Here is a 24584-nt window from a genome sequence, read left to right as displayed (position 1 = left end):
CATGCACGTTCAGATCAGACTGGACTGGCTCTGTGCCAGCATGTGGGGCTCGTGGCACTGCAGGTGGGAGCTGTGCACGATCAGGCTGGGTGGGTTCCATGCCTCCATGTGCGGCTTCCCACTGGAGTACTGGAAACCCTACGTAGAAGCACAGAACCAGCTGGCCTGGTTCAGTGGCTTGTGGACTGGGAGCCACATGCCATTGGGCTGGGTGAGCTCCATGCCTCCATGTGAGGCTTCCAGCACTCCAGCAGAAAGCTGCGTGTGGAGACAAGCATGGGCTGGCCCAGCCCAATGGAGCGCGACTCTGTCCCTTGGGTCTGTCCCTTGCATCCATTGGTCAGGCAGACTCTGTCCCTTGGGTCTGTCCCTTGCGTCCATTGGGTCAGGCGGACTCTTTCCCTTGGGTCTGTCCCTTGCGTCCATTGGGTCAGGTGGGCTCTTGCTCGTCTCCACATGCAGCTTCCTGCTAGAATGCTGGAAGCCCCATGTGGAGGCACTGAGCCAGCCAGCCTGGCCTGATGGTGCACAGCCTATTCCCACCCACAAACCCCATGCCCACCCACAAACCACTTGCCCACCTCTTGCAGACAGAAGCTCCCCTCCCCACTTACAGAGTTGTCCAGTCATGTGGCTCTATGCCTCCACATTATGGAGGTGGAAGTGCAGAGCCTGCCGAAGTTCTCCTGACTTCTTTTGTCCTTCCTGAATTAGTAGGTCTGCCTGTGGTGTTTCCTTACTGGAAAAATGTTAATGGGGCCTTACACTGCAAGTTTTTATTTAATTTTCATGCTGGTTTAAAACTTGAATTGCAGAACTTAGTGCTCTATCTTTTAGCAGCACTTTAGTAGTTAGTTTACAAAGATTTTTCAAAAGATAGTTTATGGTTATTGTGAATAGTGAAAGCATAGGAAACTAGAACCATGAGTGACCTGCAGTTTAAAATACAGAAGCTCCATGTACATTTTAAATGTACTCCTTTTGTTCCTGTAGCACACAGAGGAGAAAGAGGAAGGACTGGAAGTCGAAGAAGGTGAAATGGGTGATGACGAAGCTCCTACAAGTTGGTGAGCACTTAAAGGTTTAGTTTATCTGTCAAAACTGTTATAAAGTGAAAATTTTCAGTAGTGTTAGCTGCATGAAAACTCCTGCAGTGTTAGCTTAAACATTGTTGATTTAAGAAGCACCATTGCATGCTTGAGTCAGAATTCTGCTGTTTTCAGAAAATTGTCAACTATTACCTTAAAACATTACTGCCATCAAACAAGCAAGGAAAGGAAAGTGTGTTAGCAAAAATATTGTAATAAGAAGTTGCTAGTAGTAGTATTAAATAAAAGACTACATGATAATATCAGTCAGTAGAATTATTTGGATCCCAATTAAACAGTCTATCTCATCTATGATACTGTAGTATTTAGGCCGTAGTTCTCAGATGTGATTACTTATTTGAATCATTAATCCACATATGAAGATTCTGGCTTTAGAGTTTATCATATGCTCAGCTCAGTTAATTTAGTTGAAGACTAAATTGAAGATTTTATCTAATGTTATTAAATTCAATTGAACAACATATAACTTATATTAAAATACCAAAAGAACTCTAAAAGGAATGCAAAAATGATACATTTACAAACCATTTAATCTTTAACTAACTGCTTATCAGCATCTGAATGGCATCTGACTGCACTGAGATTTGAAAATCACTCACTTAAATTGATTTGAGCAATTGCATTTGTTCTCAGTCAACAAAAGCTCCTGTTTAATACGAAAAAAAACTAGTTCTCTTTGTGTGGGATTTTTTTCCAGATTATCCACAATCCTATAGATTTGTGGCTGCACTTGACTAAAATGGAAGGATGAAACCAGTGCACTGAATGCAGTGTGCTTTTTACTAATAGACGTTTGTGTCAATATTTATACAGCAAACTTTTGCTCAGGTCATTAGGGAAATTCTTAGTTTAACTAGTTTGGTAAGAAATGTGCTGTTAAATACTGTCTAAATGTTGCCCACAGGGGGGTATCCTTTAATCATCTTGTTCTGTTCTTTGAGACGTGGTTACACAAATGAGTTGTTGTTAGTAATATTACTGAATAAGAGAAATGACTGAATTAGAATGCAGTAAATGTAGGCACGTAGTAGTAGCCATTACAATGTGAAAGGCAATGTGCCAGGATTCTGTTATATGGATCTCGGGTAGGGGTGCACCAATAAAGGTTTTTTGAACTGATGCCTATGGCCGAATATTAATAAAACATCGGCTGATACCGATCTGATTGCTGATATGCAGCTTGGAGAGCAGCATCCAGCCAGTAAGTCTGTTGGGGGGAAGGAAAGACTGGGGGGGCAGATCAAAAACTCTGCAGCGAGGAAGGGAGTGGGGCAGGGGTAGGTGCTGCATAGGCGGGACAGGGCACAGGATGGAGCCACAAGTGGTTCATCTGGGGTATGGGAGAGGGGTGTGGCTCCAATGCTACGCACGCCCCCAGGGGAGCCATGGACGGGGCATGTGCCCCCCAGATCTGCATGCAGGGTGAGAGCAGGCTGCCACTGGGCTGGGGCTCAGGGCGGTTCTGGGCTCTTCCTGGCAGCGGGGTTGGACCATGGCTGTGCTCAGGGCGGATAGTGGCAGTGCTAGGAGGGGGATTCAGCAGGGGACTATGGTGAATTTTGGGGTGGTTTTAGTCCACTCCATAGCACCCCCTCCCTGCACTGCCACCACCTCCCAGAGTACAGCCCTTGTCCAATGCCCCCACCAGGAAAAGCCCAGTGTCGCTCCCAGCCCCAGCCTGCAGTGGCAGCCCGCCCTCACCCTGCACACAGATCTGGGGTGCACATGCCTCCCCCGGGGTTGCACATAGTGTCAGGAGCCACCTGCACCCCCTGGATGAGCCGCATAGCTCCGTCCCATGCCCCACTTCAGCTGTGCAGCACCTGCCCCTGCCTCGGTCCCACTCCCCTAAGCATGGCGGCCTTGATCTGCACCCCCACACTCCTTCCCCACAACAGACCTCCTGGCTGGATGCTGCTCTCTGCTGCTGGGCTGCACTCCTGGCCACGTGCATGGTACGGCTGCGCCCATGCACTCGCCATTTATTGGCAACATTATCGGCCACATCAGCCAAAAAAAGCCAGTTGCCAATAAGGTCAGTTTTCCTTTTATCAATGTCAATACGATGTGGACCAATGTATCAGTGCACCTCTAATCTCAGTTCAGATCAGCTAAATGTTAAGTAGATGCAGATGAGCAAATAACAATCTATTGAAATACACAAATAGCTGGGATGACATATACCAAGATTGCTTTCTTTAACTTGTGGGATGAGAGGAATGAAAAACACTTCAGCAAATCTGTTATTGTTAATAATGTTCTAAAGATTGGAAGTATTGCTACAGACAGATGCTTCTGAGGAAGGTGTGCCCTGCATTTCTTTAGAGCAAGAAATGTTGTTAATGTATGCTCACAAAGGGACTCTTAATATAAAAGCTACGTTATAAATGATGCCATAGTTCAGGAAGGTGGTAGAGTACTTGCTTATGTGTTGTTGTGAACCAAGGCCTATAAGAGGAACAGGCTTAGAGCCAGGAACTGGGAATTCTCTTTACAGTTCATGCATTCTGCAGCTCCAAGCAAAATGATCAATAAACACCAATTCATAATCTAATAATCTTTTAAAAAAATCTGCTACATGAGCTAATTAAACTAGAGAAAAATAAATAATATTCTAACTTGTTTTAGCTACGGTAATCAGAGAGGTAGAAGTAATGGGGTAAAAATCACCTGGATGTGATTTTTCCTTATTACTTTGATATGCATCTGTCTCCTTGTGGACTTTGTCTCAATTGTCTAGTTGGCAAAATGTGAATCACAGTATTTACTGTGGGGTTTGCAGCATTTATGTTTTCTTTCAAGTGGCTATTTTCCAGCAGTAGCATAATCATATTTAAAAAGGTCTCTCATTTTCCCCTGGCAAAGTTCATCTCATCTGCTTTGTTCTCACCATTTAACCCAAAGGCTGGTAGAGAATCCACATCTACAGATTATGTCTGAGGCCCGCCCTCTAATATACTGTGATTAACACAGTAACATGTAATCACACCACAAATAGTAACCCTGCCAGATTTTCAAGTTAATTTATGGCATGATAATAAACCAAATGAGCCACATAATTATTCTACATATGCATAACTTCTTTTGGCCTTATTAATATCTCACCTCTAATTGAATGTGTGGCATGTCAGGGCTGAACCATGATAGGTCCCAGTGCTCAGCTGAGTGTCAGGATCTGGCATGGGGCAGCCTCAGGCTCTGGGACACAGCTGTCACCTACCCTATCAATAGGAAGGATCTGGAGGCAGGGAGAGGCAAGTGCCATGAGGCCAACATCAGGACGTATCTCTGTGATATCACATTCACTGTGACCCAGACTTTTAAAAAGTGGACATGCAGCTAGGCTTCAGATAGGTTTTTTCCAGGTCCAGGTACACTGGGACCCTTTGGATTTGAAAGAGGCTCCTTCATCTGTGGTCTTCATGTATGGAGACTTTTATAAACTGCATGTACATCCCAGTTGCACATGTGGTTTCCCGACAGCCCTGGTGCATGGGAACCCTGGATTGGGAGAGACTCACTGATCCTGGGGTTTCCATGCACCGGAGATGTTATAAAACTGCTTGCACAGCCCAGCTATACAGGCAGTTTTTACAGGTCCCAACATGCTGGGACTCTGGAATTAGGATGAAGTTCCTTGATCCTGGAGTCCCAGCATTCCTGGACCTTTAAAACTTGTGTCTGCAGCCCAGCTGGACTGCACGTGTGTTTATTTGACATTGCAGTGTGCCAGGAAAACAGGCTCAGGGAGAGGCTCCTTGATCCTGGGTTCCTGGTGCACTGGGACCCTGGGATCAGGGAGCAGTTCCCCAATCCTGGGATCCTTGGATAGATCCAGGGGATAGATGGCTATACCCTGTACAGGAGGGATCGTGTAGAGAAAAGGGGCGGGGGTGTAGCTTTCTATGTTAAGGAAAGCTACGCGTCCCTGCAAGCCGATATTGGCGACCAGGGTGGACGGCTGGAGACCCTCTGGGTTAAAATCCGTGGGGAACACGGCACAGGGGACACAATGGTGGGAGTCTATTACAGACCTCCCACCCAAAGTCCTGAGCTAGACCAGGAGTTTGCCCAGGAACTGGCTGAGGCAGCTTGCTCCAGGACCATGGTTGTCATGGGTGACTTCAATTACCCGGACATCTCGTGGGAGGATCGCTCAGCAAAATCTGAGCGGTCGCAGAGCTTCCTCTCGTGCGTGGATGACCTCTACCTGACTCAAGAAGTCTATGGGCCAACGAGAGGCAAAGCGCTGCTCGACCTGGTGCTGGCTACTGGGGAGGACCTAGTCGGCGACCTAGTGATCGATGGGAAGCTGGGTGACAGCGACCACGAGCTGATCACCTTCACCATCCGCCGAAAAGCTGGCAAGTCGGTCAGCAACACGCAAGTCCTTGACTTCAGGAAAGCCGACTTTGACAAGCTCAGGAGGCTTGTCAGTGAGGCCCTAAGGGACTGTGACCGCAGGGAGAGGGGAGTTCAAGAAGAGTGGTTGCTCCTCAAGGGAGCGATCCTCAATGCACAAACTAAGTCTATTCCATCTCGGAGGAAAGGCAGCAAGAGGGCACAGCAGCCCCCCTGGCTCTCCAGGGACCTAGCAGACCTTCTGAGGCTAAAAAGAAAGGCCTACAAAGGATGGAGGATGGGAGTCACCTCCAAGGAGGATTATTCTGCACTGGTCCGGTCCTGTAGGGAGCAGACCAGGAAAGCCAAGGCTGCAACTGAACTCTAGCTAGCTTTGAGCATCAAGGACAATAAAAAGTCCTTTTTCAGATATGTGGGGAGCCGGAGGAAAAGCAGGGGCAACGTTGGACCCCTGCTGAACCAGATGGGGCAACTGACAACTGACGCCCAGGAAAAAGCCAACCTATTAAATAGGTACTTTGCGTCGGTCTTTCATCAGCCCCATGGGACGCCTGTGCCTGCTACAGGGCCGGGAAGTCCAGGTGAGGGTGATCCCCTGCCCTCCATTAATGCTGACTTTGTGAAGGAACATCTTGAGAAGCTGGATACCTTCAAGTCAGCCGGCCCTGACAATCTTCACCCCAGGGTACTCAAGGAGCTGGCGAGCATCATAGCCCAGCCTCTAGCGCGGATCTTTGAAAACTCTTGGCGCTCTGGTGTAGTGCCCGAAGACTGGAAGAAGGCCAACGTGGTGCCTATCTTCAAGAAAGGGAGGAAAGTGGATCCAGCTAACTATAGGCCCATCAGCCTGACTTCTATCCCGGGGAAGATCTTAGAAAAGTTTATTAAGGAGGCCATCCTTAATGGACTGGCCGACGCCAACATCTTAAGGGATAGCCAGCACGGGTTTGTTGCGGGTAGGTCTTGCTTGACCAATCTCATTTCCTTCTACGACCAGGTGACCTATCACCTGGACAGGGGAGATGAGATTGATGTCATATATCTTGACTTCAAAAAAGCCTTCGATCTGGTGTCCCATGATCGTCTCTTGGAGAAACTGGCCAATTGTCGCCTTGGGTCCCCCACGATCCACTGGCTGGAAAATTGGCTCCGGGGTCGGACCCAGAGGGTAGTAATTGATGGAAGTCACTCATCGTGGTGTCCTGTGACCAGTGGGGTCCCCCAGGGCTCTGTCCTTGGACCCATACTGTTCAACATCTTCATTAACGATGTGGACACTGGAGTCAGAAGCGGACTGGCCAAGTTCGCCGATGACACCAAACTTTGGGGCAAAGCATCCACGCCAGAAGACAGGCGGGTGATCCAGGCTGACCTGGACAGGCTCAGCAAGTGGGTGGATGAGAATCTGATGGTGTTCAACGCCGATAAATGCAAGGTTCTCCACCTTGGGAAGAAAAACCCGCAGCATCCTTATAGGCTCGGCAGTGCTATGTTGGTTAGCACTATGGAAGAAAGAGACTTGGGGGTCATCATTGACCACAAGATGAACATGAGCCTGCAATGCGATGCTGCGGCTAGTAAAGCGACCAAAACGCTGGCTTGCATCCATAGATGCTTCTCAAGCAAATCCCGGGACGTCATTCTCCCCCTGTACTCGGCCTTAGTGAGGCCGCAGCTGGAGTACTGCGTCCAGTTTTGGGCTCCACAATTCAAAAAGGATGTGGAGAAGCTTGAGAGAGTCCAGAGAAGAGCCACGCGCATGATCAGGGGTCAGGGAAGCAGACCCTACGATGACAGGCTGAGAGCCCTGGGGCTCTTTAGCCTGGAAAAGCGCAGGCTCAGGGGTGATCTGATGGCCACCTACAAGTTTATCAGGGGTGATCACCAGTATCTAGGGGAACGTTTGTTCACCAGAGCGCCCCAAGGGATGACGAGGACGAACGGTCACAAACTACTACAAGATCGTTTCAGGCTGGACATAAGGAAGAATTTCTTTACTGTCCGAGCCTCCAAGGTCTGGAACAGCCTGCCGCCGGAGGTTGTTCAAGCACCTTCATTGAACACCTTCAAGATGAAACTGGATGCTTATCTTGCTGGGATCCTATGACCCCAGCTGACGTCCTGCCCTTTGGGCGGGGGGCTGGACTCGATGATCTTCCGAGGTCCCTTCCAGCCCTAATGTCTATGAAATCTATGAAATCTATGAAATCCTTAGAGTCATACAGAAGTAGGGTTGGAAGGGACTTGCAGGGGTTTAGCGCTTAACTGAAAAAGGCAAATTCTGGTAATTGCAGAGTAATTACTAGCTCCAAAGTCTGTATTGAAATCCAGTTTCTAGTCTCCTGTTTCTCTAGCCATTGTAAGATACAAGCACTGCCAGAATGCATCTCAGCCTGCTTAAATGGGGGTTTCCTGGAGAAGGAAAGAGATGCATATTACTTTCAGATATCCATAGCCTGGCTACAGAGCATTATTATATGCCTTGAGAGGAAGCTGCCTCCCTCTTCGTTCCTTGGGATACTGTTGAAGTTGTGTGGTAGGGGTGTGCAAAGCTTCAGTCTGTGATTCGATTCGGAGAAGATTCAGCCCAATTCGGAGGCCAAATCACCGAATCAAATCGGGAAAAGAAAAAACCTCTGAATCAATTCGGAAAAGATTCGGAGATTCGGAAGGCAGTCTTTCAGGGGAACAGAAACTGAGAAGAGGAAGGGGAAGCAGGGTGGGAAAGACTGACATCTCTAGCTGGCCAGTGACTGTGATCTTTCCCTCTGTGGGAGGGATGTAGAAACAGCATATAAGACTCTGTCTGCAGGCTTTCTTTGCCTTTTGTGAGCTGTTTCTGCCTGCACAACAGCGTCTGAAAGGTACTGGACTGGCTTGGCTTCCTACCTAGTCAGTCTCTTGCTACTTTATGTTCTTGGAAAGGATTGGATATACAGAAACTCATGGACTCAATATAGACATTGGATTTATGACACACTACAACCTGCTGGCCATCTGACTCCCCAGGTACCTCTCCACTTTTACCTACTACATTCCCGTTTCCCCCCTACCCCAGCCTGTCCCTCACCCTGTGTCGCCTTCATTTCCATTTTCACTGACTGCCTTTCTTGCCTGCATTGCATGCCAGCCTCTGGCTTCTTTACTATTCCTTCCATCCAGGAACAGCACACACACCAACTGCAGGGTGCTTCCTCAGCCTTACAAAGAGCTTTTCAACCTGAAAGCTAAGATATATTTCTCTAACTATTCAGTTGGTCTACTAAATGGTACCAGATTGACCCAAAGGACCTTGGCTGCCAGTACCATGTCCTTAGGCCAATACCCCTAGCACCTGTCTCCGGTCAGATCATTGGAAGGATGCAGGGCCATGGGCACATCTAAGCCCCAGGCCAGGGGCTGACAGAGAGAGTTCTTTGGCAGCTGCTGGAGAAGAAGCTCCTGCAGGAAAGGAAAGAAAGGCTCTAGTCTGTGACAGTTTGGCTGCCTGAGATGCTGCTGGTGCTACTGTGCTGTAGTGCACTGCTTACCTGTTGTTATTTAAAGTGGTGGACTGGGGTGAGGCTGTAGGGGAGGAGGAGACCTCATTGGGGCATGCTACCATGTCATGTAGAGGCCCCAGTGCTAGTGAGGGTGCGCCTTAACAAGCAGTGTCACCCGTGTTGTGAGTTTTGCCTTTCAGCAGCCAGTTCCCAGAAGCCTTTGCACCTATCTCCTTCAAACCTCTGGGCTCCATGGCCTCAGTAGAGGCTAGCATCCCTGCAGTTTTCACCCCACTGTGCCTTAACACATACATGTGACACGAGTTTTGCTTTCAAGTGCAGTTTCCCAGTGACCCCTGCACTTATCTCCTTGAAACTTGGCAGGCTTCATGCCCTCAGAAGGGGCACCATCCCTGCAATTTTTATCCAAATCGGCCAAAACATGACAAAGTTATAGGTGTTTCAGTGATTCCCCGTTATAGTTTATGGCTGAATCTCCTCTCTGAATTGGTGTTGATTCAGCCGAATCAATTCGGGACAGTGATCCGAATCTCCAAATCCAATTACGGTCCTCCGAATCAGTTGAATACCAATTGATTACTTTCCTATTTGCACAGGCCTATTGTGTGGGGGGTGAAGAAGTGGTCTTCTCCTAAATAGCAGCTAAAATTAGTATAGTCCTGTTGTCCAGGATTATTGGCTCTTCATTTATCTGACTTACAAGAATACTGGTATCTTCTGTGGTTCTGCATTGTAAGAATGAACATAATTTGTCTAGCATATCTCTGAAAGCTGCATTCAGAATGAAGCCTTTTGTTTTCAGTTCCATTCCAATAGATTACAACCTGTATAGAAAATTCTGGTCACTTCAAGATTACTTTAGGAATCCAGTGCAGTGCTATGAGAAGGTCTCATGGAAAACTTTTCTTAAGGTAAATCATGTTCCTATTTTATTGTGTACCTTTTGTGCAAAATTAGTTGGATTAATGAATTACATTTTTATATACCTAGAATAGGGCATCTAACAAAGAAGAGAGATATTATTTCCTGCCATCTATACAAATGAAAATGCATTGTCATTACAATTCTACTTTAAAAATATACTTAATTAATCTTAAAGTACAGTCATAAGAGTAATAAGATGAACTCTTACCTGTTAATCTGCTGAGACATATGCAAAGCCAAGTGCACTAGTGTCTAAGTGTGTAGCATTAAAAGCATTCTTGATAAAGTTCTTATGCACCCAGACAGACAGGAGTACACCACCATGTCAAGAATAACAACATCCGATCTTTTTAACTTATTGGGCTAAACTGTTTCAAATGTAGCTAGTGTATTTGCTTCCATGGAAAACTAAGCACTTGAGAAGTATGAAGTTTTGAAACACTTGCTTTTGAAAATGTAGTGGCCCCAAATTTCTAGACACCATGGGATTCCAGCTCATTGAATGAGCTATAATTAAAGTGCCCCTGCTTCCATTTTGAAACACGGGCCGCTGAATACATGTAACACTGCAGCACACCGCTCCAGCAGACTCAGTTATTTGAGTCTGCACCAACGCGTTCTGATTGGAACTCGGCAGAAAGTGTAAAGGTACCCCATGAAATTAAAATTTTGTCTACCCCATGTAATTCAAATTGAGTCTCAATTCTGTTTTTTCCATGTGCACATTTTCCATTAAGCCTGCAGGAAGTTTGAGGATTTTCAGACTAGAGGGTATGGATTGTGTGCTAGTATTAGAAAATGGGAACTTGAAATGGGGACAAGTATGAGCTTTGAAATGAACTTGCCTCTTAGCCTTCACCGTTAGAAACCATACCCATAGTTTTAGTAATGCTATCTTAAAACCAACTAAGCCCTTCCTCAACAGATGGCAAATTACTTGCATTTTGAGGAGCTTCTTGAAGTAACATTTCAGTAACATTCTTGAAGAACAGCTTGGTTTGGATTTCTGTCCAATTCTGAAATGATTCATGAGGCTTGCTGTCAACTTTTCCTGAGCAAAATGTTTTCATCTGAAGAATATTTGTCATCTTTTTGAATTGGAGTACCTGACTGCCTTGGCCAGCACTGCAGTCCAGTGTTACTATTTGTAGTTAATAGCAAACTTAGAAATAAATTTACTTGCTTGGAACCTTTTGGGATCAGCTCCATTAAGGTTTTGCTAATGAAAACAAAATACAGTACTTGAACTTTTCTGTGACATACCCTTGCTTTACAGTATTCGGAAGAAGTTTTGGCTGTTTTTAAAAGCTACAAGTTGGATGACACACAGGCCTCACGGAAGAAGCTAGAAGAGCTGAAAACAGGAGGAGAGCATGTGTACTTTGCGAAGTTCCTAACTAGTGAAAAGGTGTGTACTTTACATGTCTCTATGTGTAAAAAAAAAAAAAAAAAAATAATAATAATAATAAAATGAAAGGAAAGGAAAGGAAAGGCGTGCATTGTAGTAGAGTGATACAGTTGCATATATTGCCTCTCATTTATATGCTGTAATTGTATAGTTAGAGAGCAAAGGTAAAAGTTTAATGCAGGGGTCAGCAACCTGTGGCCCCTTGCGTGGATCTGGCCCATGAAGATGTCTGATTCAGCCTAGGAAGGTGCTACCTGGTCCCTGTGCAGCACAAGGGATTGGGAGGTTTGCAGCTGCATTGAGCCAGACATCCTGTCCACAGCTGTCCCTGCTGCCCTCTTGTGTCTACACATACCTCACTGCAGAGAGGTAGAATAAGTGAAGATAACTTGAGCTCTGGAGTGGAGAGATTTGCGTATGGTGGTGGCTGGGTTACTAGCTCCTGCTCATGACCTGTTGCATGTGGGAAAAAGTTGCCAAACCCTGGATTAAGGCCTGCTTTTTCTGTTATTGCATGTAGAGATGAATTTTTATACTCAAAATAAGCATGCACTTAGGTTTGAGCTGTATTTTCTGCCTTATTATACAGTTCTTTTGAAGCTGTTTTTGCAATTTTCTAAGAAACTGAATTCTATAAACATTACTATAAAGAATTGCATGCTTTTGTATTGCTGTGTTCTCTTACGTGGTTAAAGCCTGAAATATTGTCTCTCCTGGAGTAATACACACCTCTGTTCCTTGAATAACTCTTTTTTGAGCTTTTTCCTTGTTCTTGGGGTCTTGTGGTCTCAAACTAATACAAGAAGCTACCCTTTCTGGCGCAGGAGAAAAGAAAATGTCCCATGCTGTTACTTTACATATGAGAAATCATTGCATTGTGTTGAGAGCCCCATTTCTAGTTTATATCATCAGACATGATAGATTGTTAAAATAGTGAGTGAATCCAAATTCTTGTACTTGTAGAAGTGAGTCATGTCCCAGGTAGAATGTTGTACAGATCAGCTGCATAAAACAGCTATAATGGATGTTTAAGGACCATACGAGACTATATGCTGCTCTTTTTATATTGTTCTCCACACTTAGATTTCACTTTAATAATCACCCAACCGACAAATCCTGCAGTGTCTTAGCCAAGGCGCATATTAGTAAAAATGGAGTGCAATAGCCTCAACTATACTTGTAAACAGTTATAGAATCATAGAAAATGAGGGTTGAGAGTGACCTCAAGAGGTCATCTAGTCCAGCCCCTTGCTCAAAGCAGGACCACCCCCAACTAAATCACTCCAGCCAGAGGTGAGTAATTTGAACATATGGGCAATCTAGAATACAGATTCTGGTACGCTTTAATAAAATCAGATTTCTATAGTAGTAGCCCCAACTTGGCTTATCAAAGCTAGGCATATTTTATTTCTTCTTGAAAGTTTGAAGAGTACCTAAAAATGAGAGTAATGAAACATGATGAGTCATTTCTGCTTAGTGACCTGTTTTGTTTTGTTTTTTAAACCAAAATCTCTTACATAGCTCATGGATTTGCAGCTGAGTGACAGTAACTTCCGCCGTCACATCCTGTTGCAGTATCTGATATTATTTCAGTATCTAAAAGGACAGGTCAAATTTAAAAGGTAAGATAGAAATCCTGATCTTAGTGGGGGATATTGGGTTCTGAGGTCAAGCAGAATAGAGGATTTTTTTAAAGCTCCTTTTAAAAGATTCTGTAGAACTTAAGACCAGATCTGGCAAGCAAATCTGACTTTTCTGTGTGGCTTTTGTTGCAAGATCTAAGGCCCCTTAAGCCTCTGGTAGATGTTATGTTTATGTCACGATTAACATGTAGATTGTGTCATCAATGTTGATGTGCCACACATTCGCCCAGTTTTCAGTGCCATAGAACAGAAAAGATGTAGAACATCCTTGTGGCTGATTTGTGTGGCGCTTTAAATTGAATGTGTGACATGACTTGTCCATGTGCCAACTGTTAGCCCAGGGTCTTGAGCTGGGCTGAGCACATGGCTTTGAACTTGCTGAATAGGGGGAGCTGATTGATTCCCTCTGCCCAGAACTTGTAGAAGACCTGTGCCCCAACAGCCCCATGAAGGGGCTACCCTGTGTGAAACTTTCAGCTTTCTGGTACAGGGATCATGATTCCAAGCTCCACTTGTGCTGGCAAGTTGAAAGGGTATAGTTGGGATCTGATCCCTGACCCCCTGGAATCACACATCCTGCCACGAATGTGTGGCATGGCTGGTTGCATGATTGTTGGGATAACATTGTACCATTAAATGAATATCTGCTAAGCGCCTGTGTGTGGAAAAAGTGTCTCAATCCGAACTGGCAGGAGCAATGGCTAAAGATCATTATATTTATAATGCTGAAGCAAAATCCTATATTAAAAGACCCAGTTTTAGATGTGTTGGAACACAGCTGTCTAAAGTAGAACAGAAATGTACTGTTTAGTTATGTGTTCATTTCTTGTGCTGTGCGTGTGTGAGTTTGTGTATGTGTGTGGATATAGACATGACAGTAGCCTTTACTGCAGCATCTCACTGTTGGTGCTTTTTATCAGCAGATTTCAAAGCACTTTTTAAAGGAGGTTAATATCATTACCACCCTGAGTCAGGAGTAGAACCCAATTCTTCAGAAGCATAGGGCAGTGCCCTGTCTGTCAGACATTACTGTCTTAGAGTGTGATTCAAATACAATATTCAGTTCCCAATGTGGACCAGAACTGAAATAAAATGAACAGGGCACCAAAAAATATTCTAGGTATTTCAATATAATGCTGATGTTTTTGAAATGTTACCAAGTAATTAAACACTCTTCTGACTACAGGAAATTTTCTGCTCAAACTGTGGTTAATTAGCCATAATCATAGCTGAATTAACCCTTAAAGTTAGCTAATGCTTGACAAAAAAACCCCCAACCAACAAATTCTTTATGCTGTGTGTTATAGAATAGATTTAATGGGGGACTTATTCCCAGAGTTGCACTGGACAGTAGACTTCTTTTTTTCACCACTGAGAAATGAAAATGAGATTTCAGTTCATATTATAGTCCCCTCTTGCTAATGGGCCAAGTCACAGATCTTGCAAATATTCATTTTCCCTTCCATCTCCCACCTGCAAGTCCTGTTGAGATTCTTGGCACCTTAAGAAAGCAGTGACACTTGTCCCAGAAAGTCTACAGCCTCCCTCCCCTCCCCCCCCAAGTTGTTTGAGATGCCTGTGTTCATTCTTTAGTCTGTACATTAATTGGTGACTTTGAAATGCTGCTACGTTACTACATAACTTCTTCCTTTGTATTTAGAAAATTGTAATACTGTAATAACAGATTACAGATCCCTCATGGACTAGGCTATTTTGATTTAGTGATTTTTTTTTCTTTCCCACTCCAGTTCAAACTATGTTCTAACTGATGAACAATCCCTCTGGATTGAAGATACTACAAAAGCAGTTTACCAGGTTTGTACAAAAGAGTCAGGCAAACAATGCTTGTTCTAAATCTTTTCTTGTAATAAAACAGATTCCTTTCTCCCATGTGTTTGGTGTGCTGATAACACAGAGCTGTAGCGCAGGAGCTTTCTGTTTAAATTGGTCTATGTTATCTTTGCAAATTTGAAAGAATTCTTGGAATCTTCAGAAATACCAGACATTGTATCTGCTGTCCATCAATCGGTAACCCTGGTTTCCTTTTGCTTTCCTTTCTTTCAAATATATTAACTAAATAGTTCATATGTAGTAAAATATGATCTCTTCCAATTGCAGCTTCTTTCAGAAAACCCTCCAGATGGGGAAAGGTTCTCAAAAATGGTAGAGGTAAGTAATTAAAAATGGAAGCTATTGCATGTCACAACAGGTTCCAACTAGACTATAAAAGGATGCCATCAGTTTGTAATCTAGCCAGCTAAAAAACATGAGGTAAAAGTAGTTTCTGGTGCTATACCTTCCTTAGACTTTCCATACCAGTTTCTGTTGGTTTGCAGCGACATTTTCTTAGTTTGTTCAAAAGCTTTTTCTCTCACCTATTGTTGGGACAGTTTTGGGCATCCCAGATGGATGCATCCCCCAGACACACATGACTATAATGGGGGATGGGGAGAAAGGACACTGACTGTGCAAAAGAATTAGTTTAAATCAGGGGTGTCCAACCTTTTTGAATGTGGGGCCGGATCACAAACTTTTTATCACCCAGTGGGCTGGCAAGCCATATTCAGAGACATCACAGGAAGTGGTATCATATCAGGAAGTGATGTCATGTGACCTTTGCTGAATAAAGTTGCAGGGGTTGACATGGTATGGATGCCTGGGTTGACATGGTGCTGCAGGAGCCACTTGGCTACAACCCGGTTGACCTGGTGCTGGAGAAGCCGCGGGGCCAAGCCAGGGTTAACAGGCCCGCCCGGGCTGCCAGTGCCGTGCCATGCCATGGTTGACATGTTGCTGCAGGACCCGCCTGAGCAGAACCAGGTTGGCACCGGCCAGGAAAAGCAGCATGCAGCTGAAGCCGGCTTCCCATGTGCTGCTAGGGATGGGAAGAGGCTGGCCAGGTCTGCACTGGCCAGCAGAAGCAGTGGCGGAGCCATGTGCTGCTTGGGACTGACCGGTGCAGGCTCATCCTGTCCCGAGTGGCACACGGCTCCGCTGCCGCTTCTGCTGGCCGGTGCAGACCTGGCTGGGCTCCTCCCGTCCCCAGCAGCACGTGAGAAGCAGCCCCCTCAGGGCCTTGTGCGCAGGAGGCCAGGCCCAGAGAGCCACAGCGCCCGGGGGAAGACTGGCCGGGGGAGTAGGCGCCGCCTTGCTGTGGGGCAGGGCAGGGCAGTGGGGCTGGCTTGAAGCGGGCCATTCCCCCGGGCCCCGAGGGGGTAAGTAGCTCCCCTCCCCTCACTGCCGGCTGGGGCCTGAGGGCCAGCCCTGCCCACCACGCCGCGGCCCCACCACTGCTGCTGCCGCAGCTCCGCACCAGCGGCTCCGCACTCCATGCCACTGCCGTCACCCCACGCTCTGTGGCAGCGGCTCTGTGCCACCGCCGCTCCAAATAAAATGGCTTGGTGGGCCGCACGTTGGACAAGCATGGTTTAAATGATGTTCCCCAAAGAAGTATCCAGCATATAAAGAAGTTGAAAATATCCCTCTCTGATTGTTAAACAGTCTTAGTTGCTTATCGTAGCGCACTAACAAAAAATTCAGATGCTGATTTTGAAGGTGGAAGTGTTCATTAATATTGGGTATTTCTATACCTTTTTCAGCATATACTAAACACTGAAGAAAACTGGAACTCGTGGAAAAATGAAGGCTGCCCAAGCTTTGTGAAAGAGAGGTAAACGTACAAGTAAAGTTGGAAATAAGCCTTTCTGCTTTCTGTAAACAGAGTAATTGCAGAGGACATGCTCAGTAACACAAGTATCTTTACTAAATAGTGCAGAGGGGTTCTACAGTGTGTTGGGGGGCATATCACTCTTTCCTACCTTTTGAATCTAACAGATTTCAGGCTGAAAGAATGGGACTGCATAAGCTATGTTACTTTTGTATATATCTTCTCTCTTGAGATATGGATTCCCTCTAAGGGAATCCCTTTTGGTATGACTCCAATGGAATAGCATAGACTGTAGATCTCTGCTGGAATTTTACATAAAAAAACCTTTGAATGACTAGTTTTCCTTAGGTGACTAGTTGTCATTAGGCAACTACTTGGTTGTGGTTACTGATGTGAAAGAAAGAAAAGGTTGCCTGGGTACAGCCAGCCAACAAAAGCTTTTTGTGCAATTTGATACAGGCCATGTGCAAAACCCGGACTTTAGACTAAATGTGTCTAAGGTTATGTTCCAGTGCCTTTCGTCCTCACCCGTCTACACAGATTAACCGGCACCTTCAGCAGTGAGAAGTTAGCTCATCAGTGCATTGGGTCTGGGGATCTGGTGGAATTGCTTCATGATTCCAGTTTGAAGAAATGATAGAATGGGCAAGGGAAGAGAGAAATTTGCTAAGAAACTCTAAAGCCACGTGTAATTATAAAAGGCTCAACTCCACCAGTGGCTGTTCTACTTGTCTCAGTCTCAGCCAGGGTTTGAAAGTTCTGGGTAGGTCTTCCATTAGACTCCTTGGTGGTCCAGGGTTTCCATTCTGATTCTGTAGCATTGGGTGTGTTATGGAAAAGAAACTTAAATTCCCAGATAGATGGTGCGCAAGTGACATAAACAGAGTAGATTACATATAGACTGCTGGAATAAATGGAAGATTTGAAGTGTGATATGAATCTGATTCATAGTTATCTCTTGAATTAAAGGTGCAATATAGTATCGGGCAAATGCAAAAGAAAACCCCCATGGCTTCTCTCTCCTATGTCCAGTTTGCACTCATATTCAGCCACAAACCATATGAAGGTCTTTAGTTTGGACCACCAAGTGCTGTCATTCTGACACTCAGAAAGTGATTTTTTACTTTTTACTCTTAGACCACCAGATTTGAAGCCGATAAGACCTGTGAGAAAGAGACCAGCCCCAGAGGATTTCCTAGGAAGAGGACCAAACAAAAAAATTTTGATGGGGAAGTATGTTAACTTATTGTTTCCATGGTGCATGGTATTTTTGTATCAGTGACACTTGTGCTGTATAAAGTGCGTTATTTTTTTGTGAATTAATTTCTGAAATGCTACTTGGGCTGATATCAGGGTCTGTTAAATTCTTTCATACCTCTAAAATTTATCCCCTTGGAAGTTGCTTCTGTTTGGCCATTTCCATCTCTGATTATTTTCTGGGCCATCTGTTATACTCGTTGAATCTAATTTGCCTCTCCTACCTTATATCCTCACTTAAAATACATTATTTCTGTAAAACCTATACATACTGGTCTCTGTAACACTCCAAAAATCTTTGTGTATCTTTCAGCATTTTGTGTATCTGTATATTTTTTTTATGACTAAGTTAATTTATAAGCTCCTGGGGCCATAAACTCCTTATTGTCAGTACATTGTTTTGCAGAATAATAATGAAATGCAAAATATTACAACCAAATACTGTACTGATTTAGTTTCATCTTTATCAGTAGAAGCAAGAGGTTCTTTATTTTACCATTGTAGATGTTTAGCTAGCCTCGGGAAGGAGAGCTTCCTCAACCTTCTGTTGAACTCCATGCCCTTCTTATCAGTTGGTTAACTGAGAGTCCTCTCCAGAATATAAAGTTAATTGCTCCATCTAACACACACATCCCAGGGACAAGCTTTTCAAACTTTATTCTGTTTCTGATCCCAAATCACCAATCAATTCCTAATATGCACCTACCCTAATAGTTTGCAAAGACGAATGGGGCTTGTCATTTACTGATATGAATCCAAAACATTCCAGGTCTGTGTATGTCATATGAGAAATTCGGGCAGAATACTTCTTTCATCCTTCTACCTTAATCGTTCATTAACTGATTTAACCTACCTACTTGTGTTCCTCTTTGCAGTGAGGAGCTCACGCGGCTTTGGAATTTGTGTCCTGACAACATGGAAGCTTGTAAATCTGACAGTAGGTAAGTAGGAAAAGGTATTTCTTTACCTCCAACCCAACTTCCAGCACTATGATTATGTACAATTAAAAAGCTATTTGTTTGCTCTAGCAAGTGAAACATGCAGAGTATTTATATAAGTAATGCAGCGCTGTTTATGCTCAGAGAGACAGGTTATAGCTTAGTTCGTTCCTTGTCTCTCAAAAATCTCCTTTTAATCTAAAACATCTATGTCTAGGGGGCTAATAACATTTTGTCAACAGTTCTTGTTGATCTTTAATAGAATAAAACCATACCTAAAAGCCCAAATTTACAACCCTTTCATGCTGAGTGGTGTACACTCAGGCTAATAGTCATACTGTTTACTGCAGGGGTGGCCAACCTGCCGCATGGCTGCCACAAGTGGCTTAGGCAGCTTTTGTGTGAGGCATGCAACTGATTGGTGAGGAGACAGGAAGCACACTGGCAGATAGGGCAGGGACCAGAAAGCAGAGCATCAGATCAGGCAGGGCGCACAGGCCAGGAAGCAGAAAGATGAGCAGCAGATCAGGTGAGGAAAAGGGATCAGAGTGGTACTCAGTGAGGGTATGGGCCTAACGTATGTCATGCCTGCCAAAAAGTTTGGCCCCCACTGGTTGACTGAATAGTCTGCATAGCAGGTGAGGGTTGCAGAATTGGGTTGTAATAGATCCAACTGTTTAAGTAAGGGTGAGTAATATGCATGAGCGAACCAGAGAAGACAGATAAGGGAAGATTTAAGTGTGTGAGGTATGAAGCGTTCATTCTTGTTTCACAGGGAGTACATGCCAACACTGGAGGAGTTCTTTGAAGAAGCTATTGAGCAGGCAGATCCTGAAAACATGGTTGAAAATGCGTACAAGTAGGTTTTCTTTATTTTGTGTCTTCATTGATGTTTGTTTGGTTTGCTAAAGGAAAGGGCCTGTTCTCTGTAGCAGTGGTCTCTGTGCTGGCCTGCCCTTCTGCATGGAAGGTTAATAGCCCTCAAACCACACGGTAGGGATTTCAGAACATTTGGGATCTGTTTCTCTGTCTTGTATAAATGACAGTTAACTTTATCATTATAGAGCTGTAAACAATTCTAACTATGGATGGAGAGCATTAAGGTTACTGGCACGCAGAAGTCCCCACTTCTTCCAGCCGACAAATCAACAGTTTAAGAGTTTACCAGAATACCTAGAAAACATGGTAATCAAATTGGCCAAGGAACTGCCGGTATGTAATGTGACCCGATACTAATTTCAGATAGAACTGACTGGCCTCCTGATTGTCCCTTATTCTGTAGACTTGGCAGGGGAGTAGATCTTGGGCTTATGGCAAAGGAATTATATTTGCAGGAGTGTTTGTGTGTTAATATAAAACTTGCAAATAAAAAGTTGCAAATAGTCTGATCCATTAAAAGCCTTCATGGCGTTAACTTTGGAACTGATGATTTGCTGTTAAGCGCTTAAAATTTGGCTTGTTAAACAATTGACTATGACTCAAAATATTTATAGAAACATTAGGATTTTGTGTGCTGAGGGGCAGCTTCTCTTGTGCTGCTGAATAAAGCCACAAAAAAAAAGTGATGCTGACTTTGGGGCCTTATTTCCTTTAATGGTGTATAAAGAAAGTCCAAAAGATTGTGAGATTAAATCCTTTTGCCTCAGAAATTTCAGGATTTACTGTTCTAGTTATGCCTATTTTGTTGCAAGTCAGCCTTGGAGGACTCAGGCTTTGTGTTTGCAAGTTTTCTCAGCTGTTGAGATGGGAGAAAAATATGGTTTTCAGATATTACCAGAAAAGTTTTTTTTAATCAGTCACTTGAGTTAACTGGCTGTAAATATATATATATATTTTTAAAGTTCTGAGCACTTGAATGATTCTTCCTTTTCAGTCAGATTTTACTTTGTGTAGTTTAGCTCATCATCCAGCAGATACTACAGAAAAAAATCACTAGATGAGACCTTAAGCTCAAATGTAGAACAAATGGGAGTCTTTTGTTCAACCTCTCAGACCTTTATTCATCCTAAAGAAGCCACCGGTCCTTCCTGCCTCTGCCCTGCCCCCCCAAGCACCCTGCATCAATGTTGGTTTTTGTTGTATGTCACCTTCAGGTAATACAAAAAGGAAACTGGGAGGAGGCTTGAGTGAAAAATAGGGAATAGGAAGGACAGGAAAGGCATTAAAATGCTCACTCTCCTGGACTTACAGGGAGATGACTGATTTCCTCTACAGCAAGGAATCTTTGTGTATCAAATACTTAGCTTTTGCTATCTTGAAAGGAATTTGAGATATTCCTGTGAGACCAGGTCATCTGGCATTTTTTATTATTAGAACATTTGTTACTAGGGTTTTGGATACAGAAGAATAACAAATGGGTATTTTTTTTTACAAATGGGTTCTGTCAAATTTTCCATTCTAGCAGGCATGCCAGGGACCATCGCAGCTATAAAATTTCTCTTTAAATACAGAAGTCATCCAATGATATTCAGTTCTTTCATTGTAGCCTCCTTCTGAAGAAATAAAAACAGGCGAGGATGAAGATGAGGAAGATAATGATGCTTTATTAAAGGAAAACAATGAAAGTAAGGCTTGCATGTTCTTGGTCTTTTCGAAGTTTCACTCTTGATGCATATGTAGAAGCTGTGTTTTACCCCCTAGGTCATCCATCCCGTTTAACCCCATGTTTCTGACCTGTAAATGTTTAGCACTGGTGTTCACATGAAAAACAATGGCCATTTCACATCCCACTAAGCTAGCAATCGCTTAGTGCCCCAAAATGTGCATCATTGAGTGTCCAACTAAAATTTAGAGTTAGACCATGAACACTTTAATTAGAATCTCAATATTCCTGTTGGGTGGTAGGTTTTTACCATGGGACCAGATGCTGATAATACAATGACAGTATAGTTATGGATGGAGGTTTCTTTGACTGCTTCTCTGCCTGTCCTAGCTGCAATTTGAGCATTAAATTACCGTGGGATGTCTGCTTATAGACTCACAAGGTACTTCCAGGACAGAGTCTACTTACAGGTCCATTACACCTTGTGAAGTACTTCCTGTCTCCATGATCTCTATGAGATCCTTACTGTATTTCTATCTAAACACCACACAGGCAGAAGCTTGCCTATGAGAGGAAAATCACTCCTGATAAACTCAGTAGCTTCTTTTAAATTCAACCTCACATTTGCTTCCTGCCTGTTACCTTGCCATATTCTTACTCATAACTCTCCTCTGTCGTCTCCTTTGTCTGTGCATTTGCCCTTCTCCATCCTTATCCATGCCTTCATCTCATTCCACCTTTCCCTCTGTGGCTTCCTGCTATTCATGCTCTACCCAGCATGTGCAGATTGCTCCTGCAAGTTCCAAGTGAAATTGCTCCATCTCCAGAAACCTTTGCTAGTTGCCCATTCACATCCCGTTTGAGGTCAGATAAGTTTTCCTGTTTAAAAAATTCTGCAGGCTTCTATGTACATGTCTACTCCATTTTTCTGTTTCATCCAGCACCTCTTCTCCCTTCCTTTCCAAATTCCACTACTGCTAGTGCAAGTCTTCTCTTTAGCTTAGCCCCACCTGGAACAGCCTTCCCACCACCACCTTACTGATTTTCCATCTCATTTTAAACCTCCTAAGGGAAAGCTGGGGTGGCTGTGAACTGATGCAGTTGGTGGACACTGTGCTCCTTAGCAATTGTGGAAATGTTCAGAGTGCTTTTGTCGTCTATTGTTCATGGCCTTCAGTTCCTTTCACTTGATGTCATGAGTTTAGTTGCTATAAGGGAGTGTGTCTGATAAGTATCAGAGGGAGTTAAGCTTTCAAAGTATGCCATCTGGCTCTTGAAACTGTGTGAGGGGAGTCAGCAATGTAAAACAGGATAACCCAACTCTATGTTTAAGTAATTCATCTATTAATATATTTTGAGAAGACTGTGTGCAAATATATGTAGCCATTAAACCATACTGATTGCGGTCCATGATTTCCTACAAATTTGTAAACTCACTTGTATAATCTCTGCAGCATTTGTCTTCCCAGCAAGACACAGTTTATTGTTTTTTATCTTGATGGCAAAAGTGTAAATAAGAGAGAGTATATTAAATATAATAATGTAGACAAACTGGTTTAAAAGCCTGGTCATCATGTGCCATAGGCAGGAAGACTCAATATATTCCCTTTCTGGGCCTTCAGTAATAAGATTTAAGGAATGAGGCATTTTATTTTCTACAATATTCATTTCTTAAGCATATTTAAACAAATTTTGTAGCAGCAGGACATTGGCTGCTGTGGTCCCCCTGCTTTACTAGTGGCAGGCCAGGGTGTTATGTGTTTGGGGTTGCCTTTGCAGTTTTGCTAATAGGTTAGACAGTAGGTTTGTGTAGGCTGATTTAGATAGTGATGATCCTGTCATAGGCAGGGGCTTGGACTAGATGACCTCTGGAGGTCCCTTCCAGTCCTACTTTTCTTTGATTCTGTGAACAGAGACAATCAGGTTCACTCCGCATGATTTCACTGACATACTTTTTTCCAAATACAATGATATTCCAATGACAGCTTTAGATGGTGAGACAACCATCATTACTGGGATTGAAAATTGCAGCGACTAGCAGGTGACTAGCCGGGGATTGTCGGTTACAGGGATGGTTGCTCCTAAGATTCAGTTGCTGTACCTAATCATACCAGTGTTGTAAAAACCCTCAGCTGTATGTTATTGAGAGATGTTCACTAGCAGTGAAGTTCCTTCCTAGCCCCCAGGAGTGAATAGTTTATGTAAATCGATTGTTTTTAAACACTGCATGGGGTTTGAAGCATACAAGGGTTTGTTTTTTGGTTTTTGACTGAAAGGAATAGAACAGCCAGAGTCTAAGCCTAAAATCCAAAGGAGCTTTACCTGCAATCTAAATCTTTTTTTTTTGTGTGCTTTTTTTAAGGTCCAGAAGTCCAACGGGACAAACCTATGACAGGGGAACAAATTGAGTCATTTGCTAACAAGCTGGGAGAGCAGTGGAAGGTGCTTGCTCCGTACCTAGAAATGAAGGACCGTGATATAAGACAGATTGAGTCAGACAGTGAAGATGTGAAGATGAGAGCAAAGCAACTGCTGGTTGCCTGGCAGGATCAAGAGGGGGCACATGCCATACCCGAGAACCTGATCACTGCACTGAACAAAGCTGGATTAAATGACCTTGCTGAAAGCCTAACAAATGATACTGAAAACAATAGTTAACTTCTCTCAGAGCAAAAAAATTTTGTTGAAATAATTGTGACTATTGTTGCTACGGGAGATTCAATAGGTCTCTTCTGTTTAGTAAACAATAAAACCTTTTTATAACATTGTTTAGTTGCATAGAATTTCTGAGAAATGAAGACTTCATTAGGAATGCTGAACCAGAAATAGTAAATCCCAGGTCTGCCTTACATTTTGGAAATGGGAAAGAGCTTTTTTGATGCCTGTGGTAGACTGGTAGCTTGGTACCTTCAGAAGACAGGCCACAGAGAGACCCAGGGCTTGTGTATACTTATATACAACTTTTGTGTGGCTTTTTGGGGTAAAATTGGCACTACTGACTTGACTCCCATCTCCCAATAAAAGCATGAGGTAGGAGTAAGAGACGTACAGTGTGGCTTAAAGGTAGAAATGTAAAATGGATAAAAGGAACTATGAGACTTGAGCATAGAAATCTCACTGAGATCATGAACCTAACTCGCAATTCAGAACTGGCCTGGACACTTTTGTGGATAACAAGAATGGCTAGTACAGGATGCATTATTTTTTTTAAACCTGCCTACTTCAAGCCCT

The 24584-nt window shown here is 43.8% G+C and overlaps 1 protein-coding gene across 4 annotated transcripts in view; it reads left to right on the top strand.

Annotated features, from left to right (window-relative positions):
• THOC1 (THO complex subunit 1) overlaps window positions 1–24121 on the top strand; it is a 34315-nt gene extending 10194 nt beyond the window's left edge. For 3 of the 4 annotated variants that reach the window (XM_006277191.4, XM_019490446.2, XM_059724187.1), the window contains 13 exons: window positions 994–1067; window positions 9777–9885; window positions 11175–11306; window positions 12828–12928; window positions 14698–14764; window positions 15068–15118; window positions 16549–16619; window positions 17754–17849; window positions 18749–18814; window positions 19587–19670; window positions 19876–20023; window positions 21297–21375; window positions 23716–24121. In XM_006277191.4, coding sequence (XP_006277253.3) covers window positions 994–1067; window positions 9777–9885; window positions 11175–11306; window positions 12828–12928; window positions 14698–14764; window positions 15068–15118; window positions 16549–16619; window positions 17754–17849; window positions 18749–18814; window positions 19587–19670; window positions 19876–20023; window positions 21297–21375; window positions 23716–24011 — 1374 coding nt within the window. In that variant the 3' untranslated portion in view covers window positions 24012–24121. The remainder of the gene's footprint in view (window positions 1–993; window positions 1068–9776; window positions 9886–11174; window positions 11307–12827; window positions 12929–14697; window positions 14765–15067; window positions 15119–16548; window positions 16620–17753; window positions 17850–18748; window positions 18815–19586; window positions 19671–19875; window positions 20024–21296; window positions 21376–23715) is intronic. The other variant, XM_059724188.1, reaches the window with a different exon arrangement.
• Window positions 24122–24584: the final 463 nt, after the last annotated feature.

Source organism: Alligator mississippiensis, chromosome 3, assembly GCF_030867095.1.
Source record: "Alligator mississippiensis isolate rAllMis1 chromosome 3, rAllMis1, whole genome shotgun sequence".
Lineage (NCBI taxonomy): Eukaryota > Metazoa > Chordata > Crocodylia > Alligatoridae > Alligator > Alligator mississippiensis.
The sequence above is the reverse complement of the archived record's forward strand: the minus strand, read 5'-3'. Positions and strand labels throughout refer to the sequence as shown.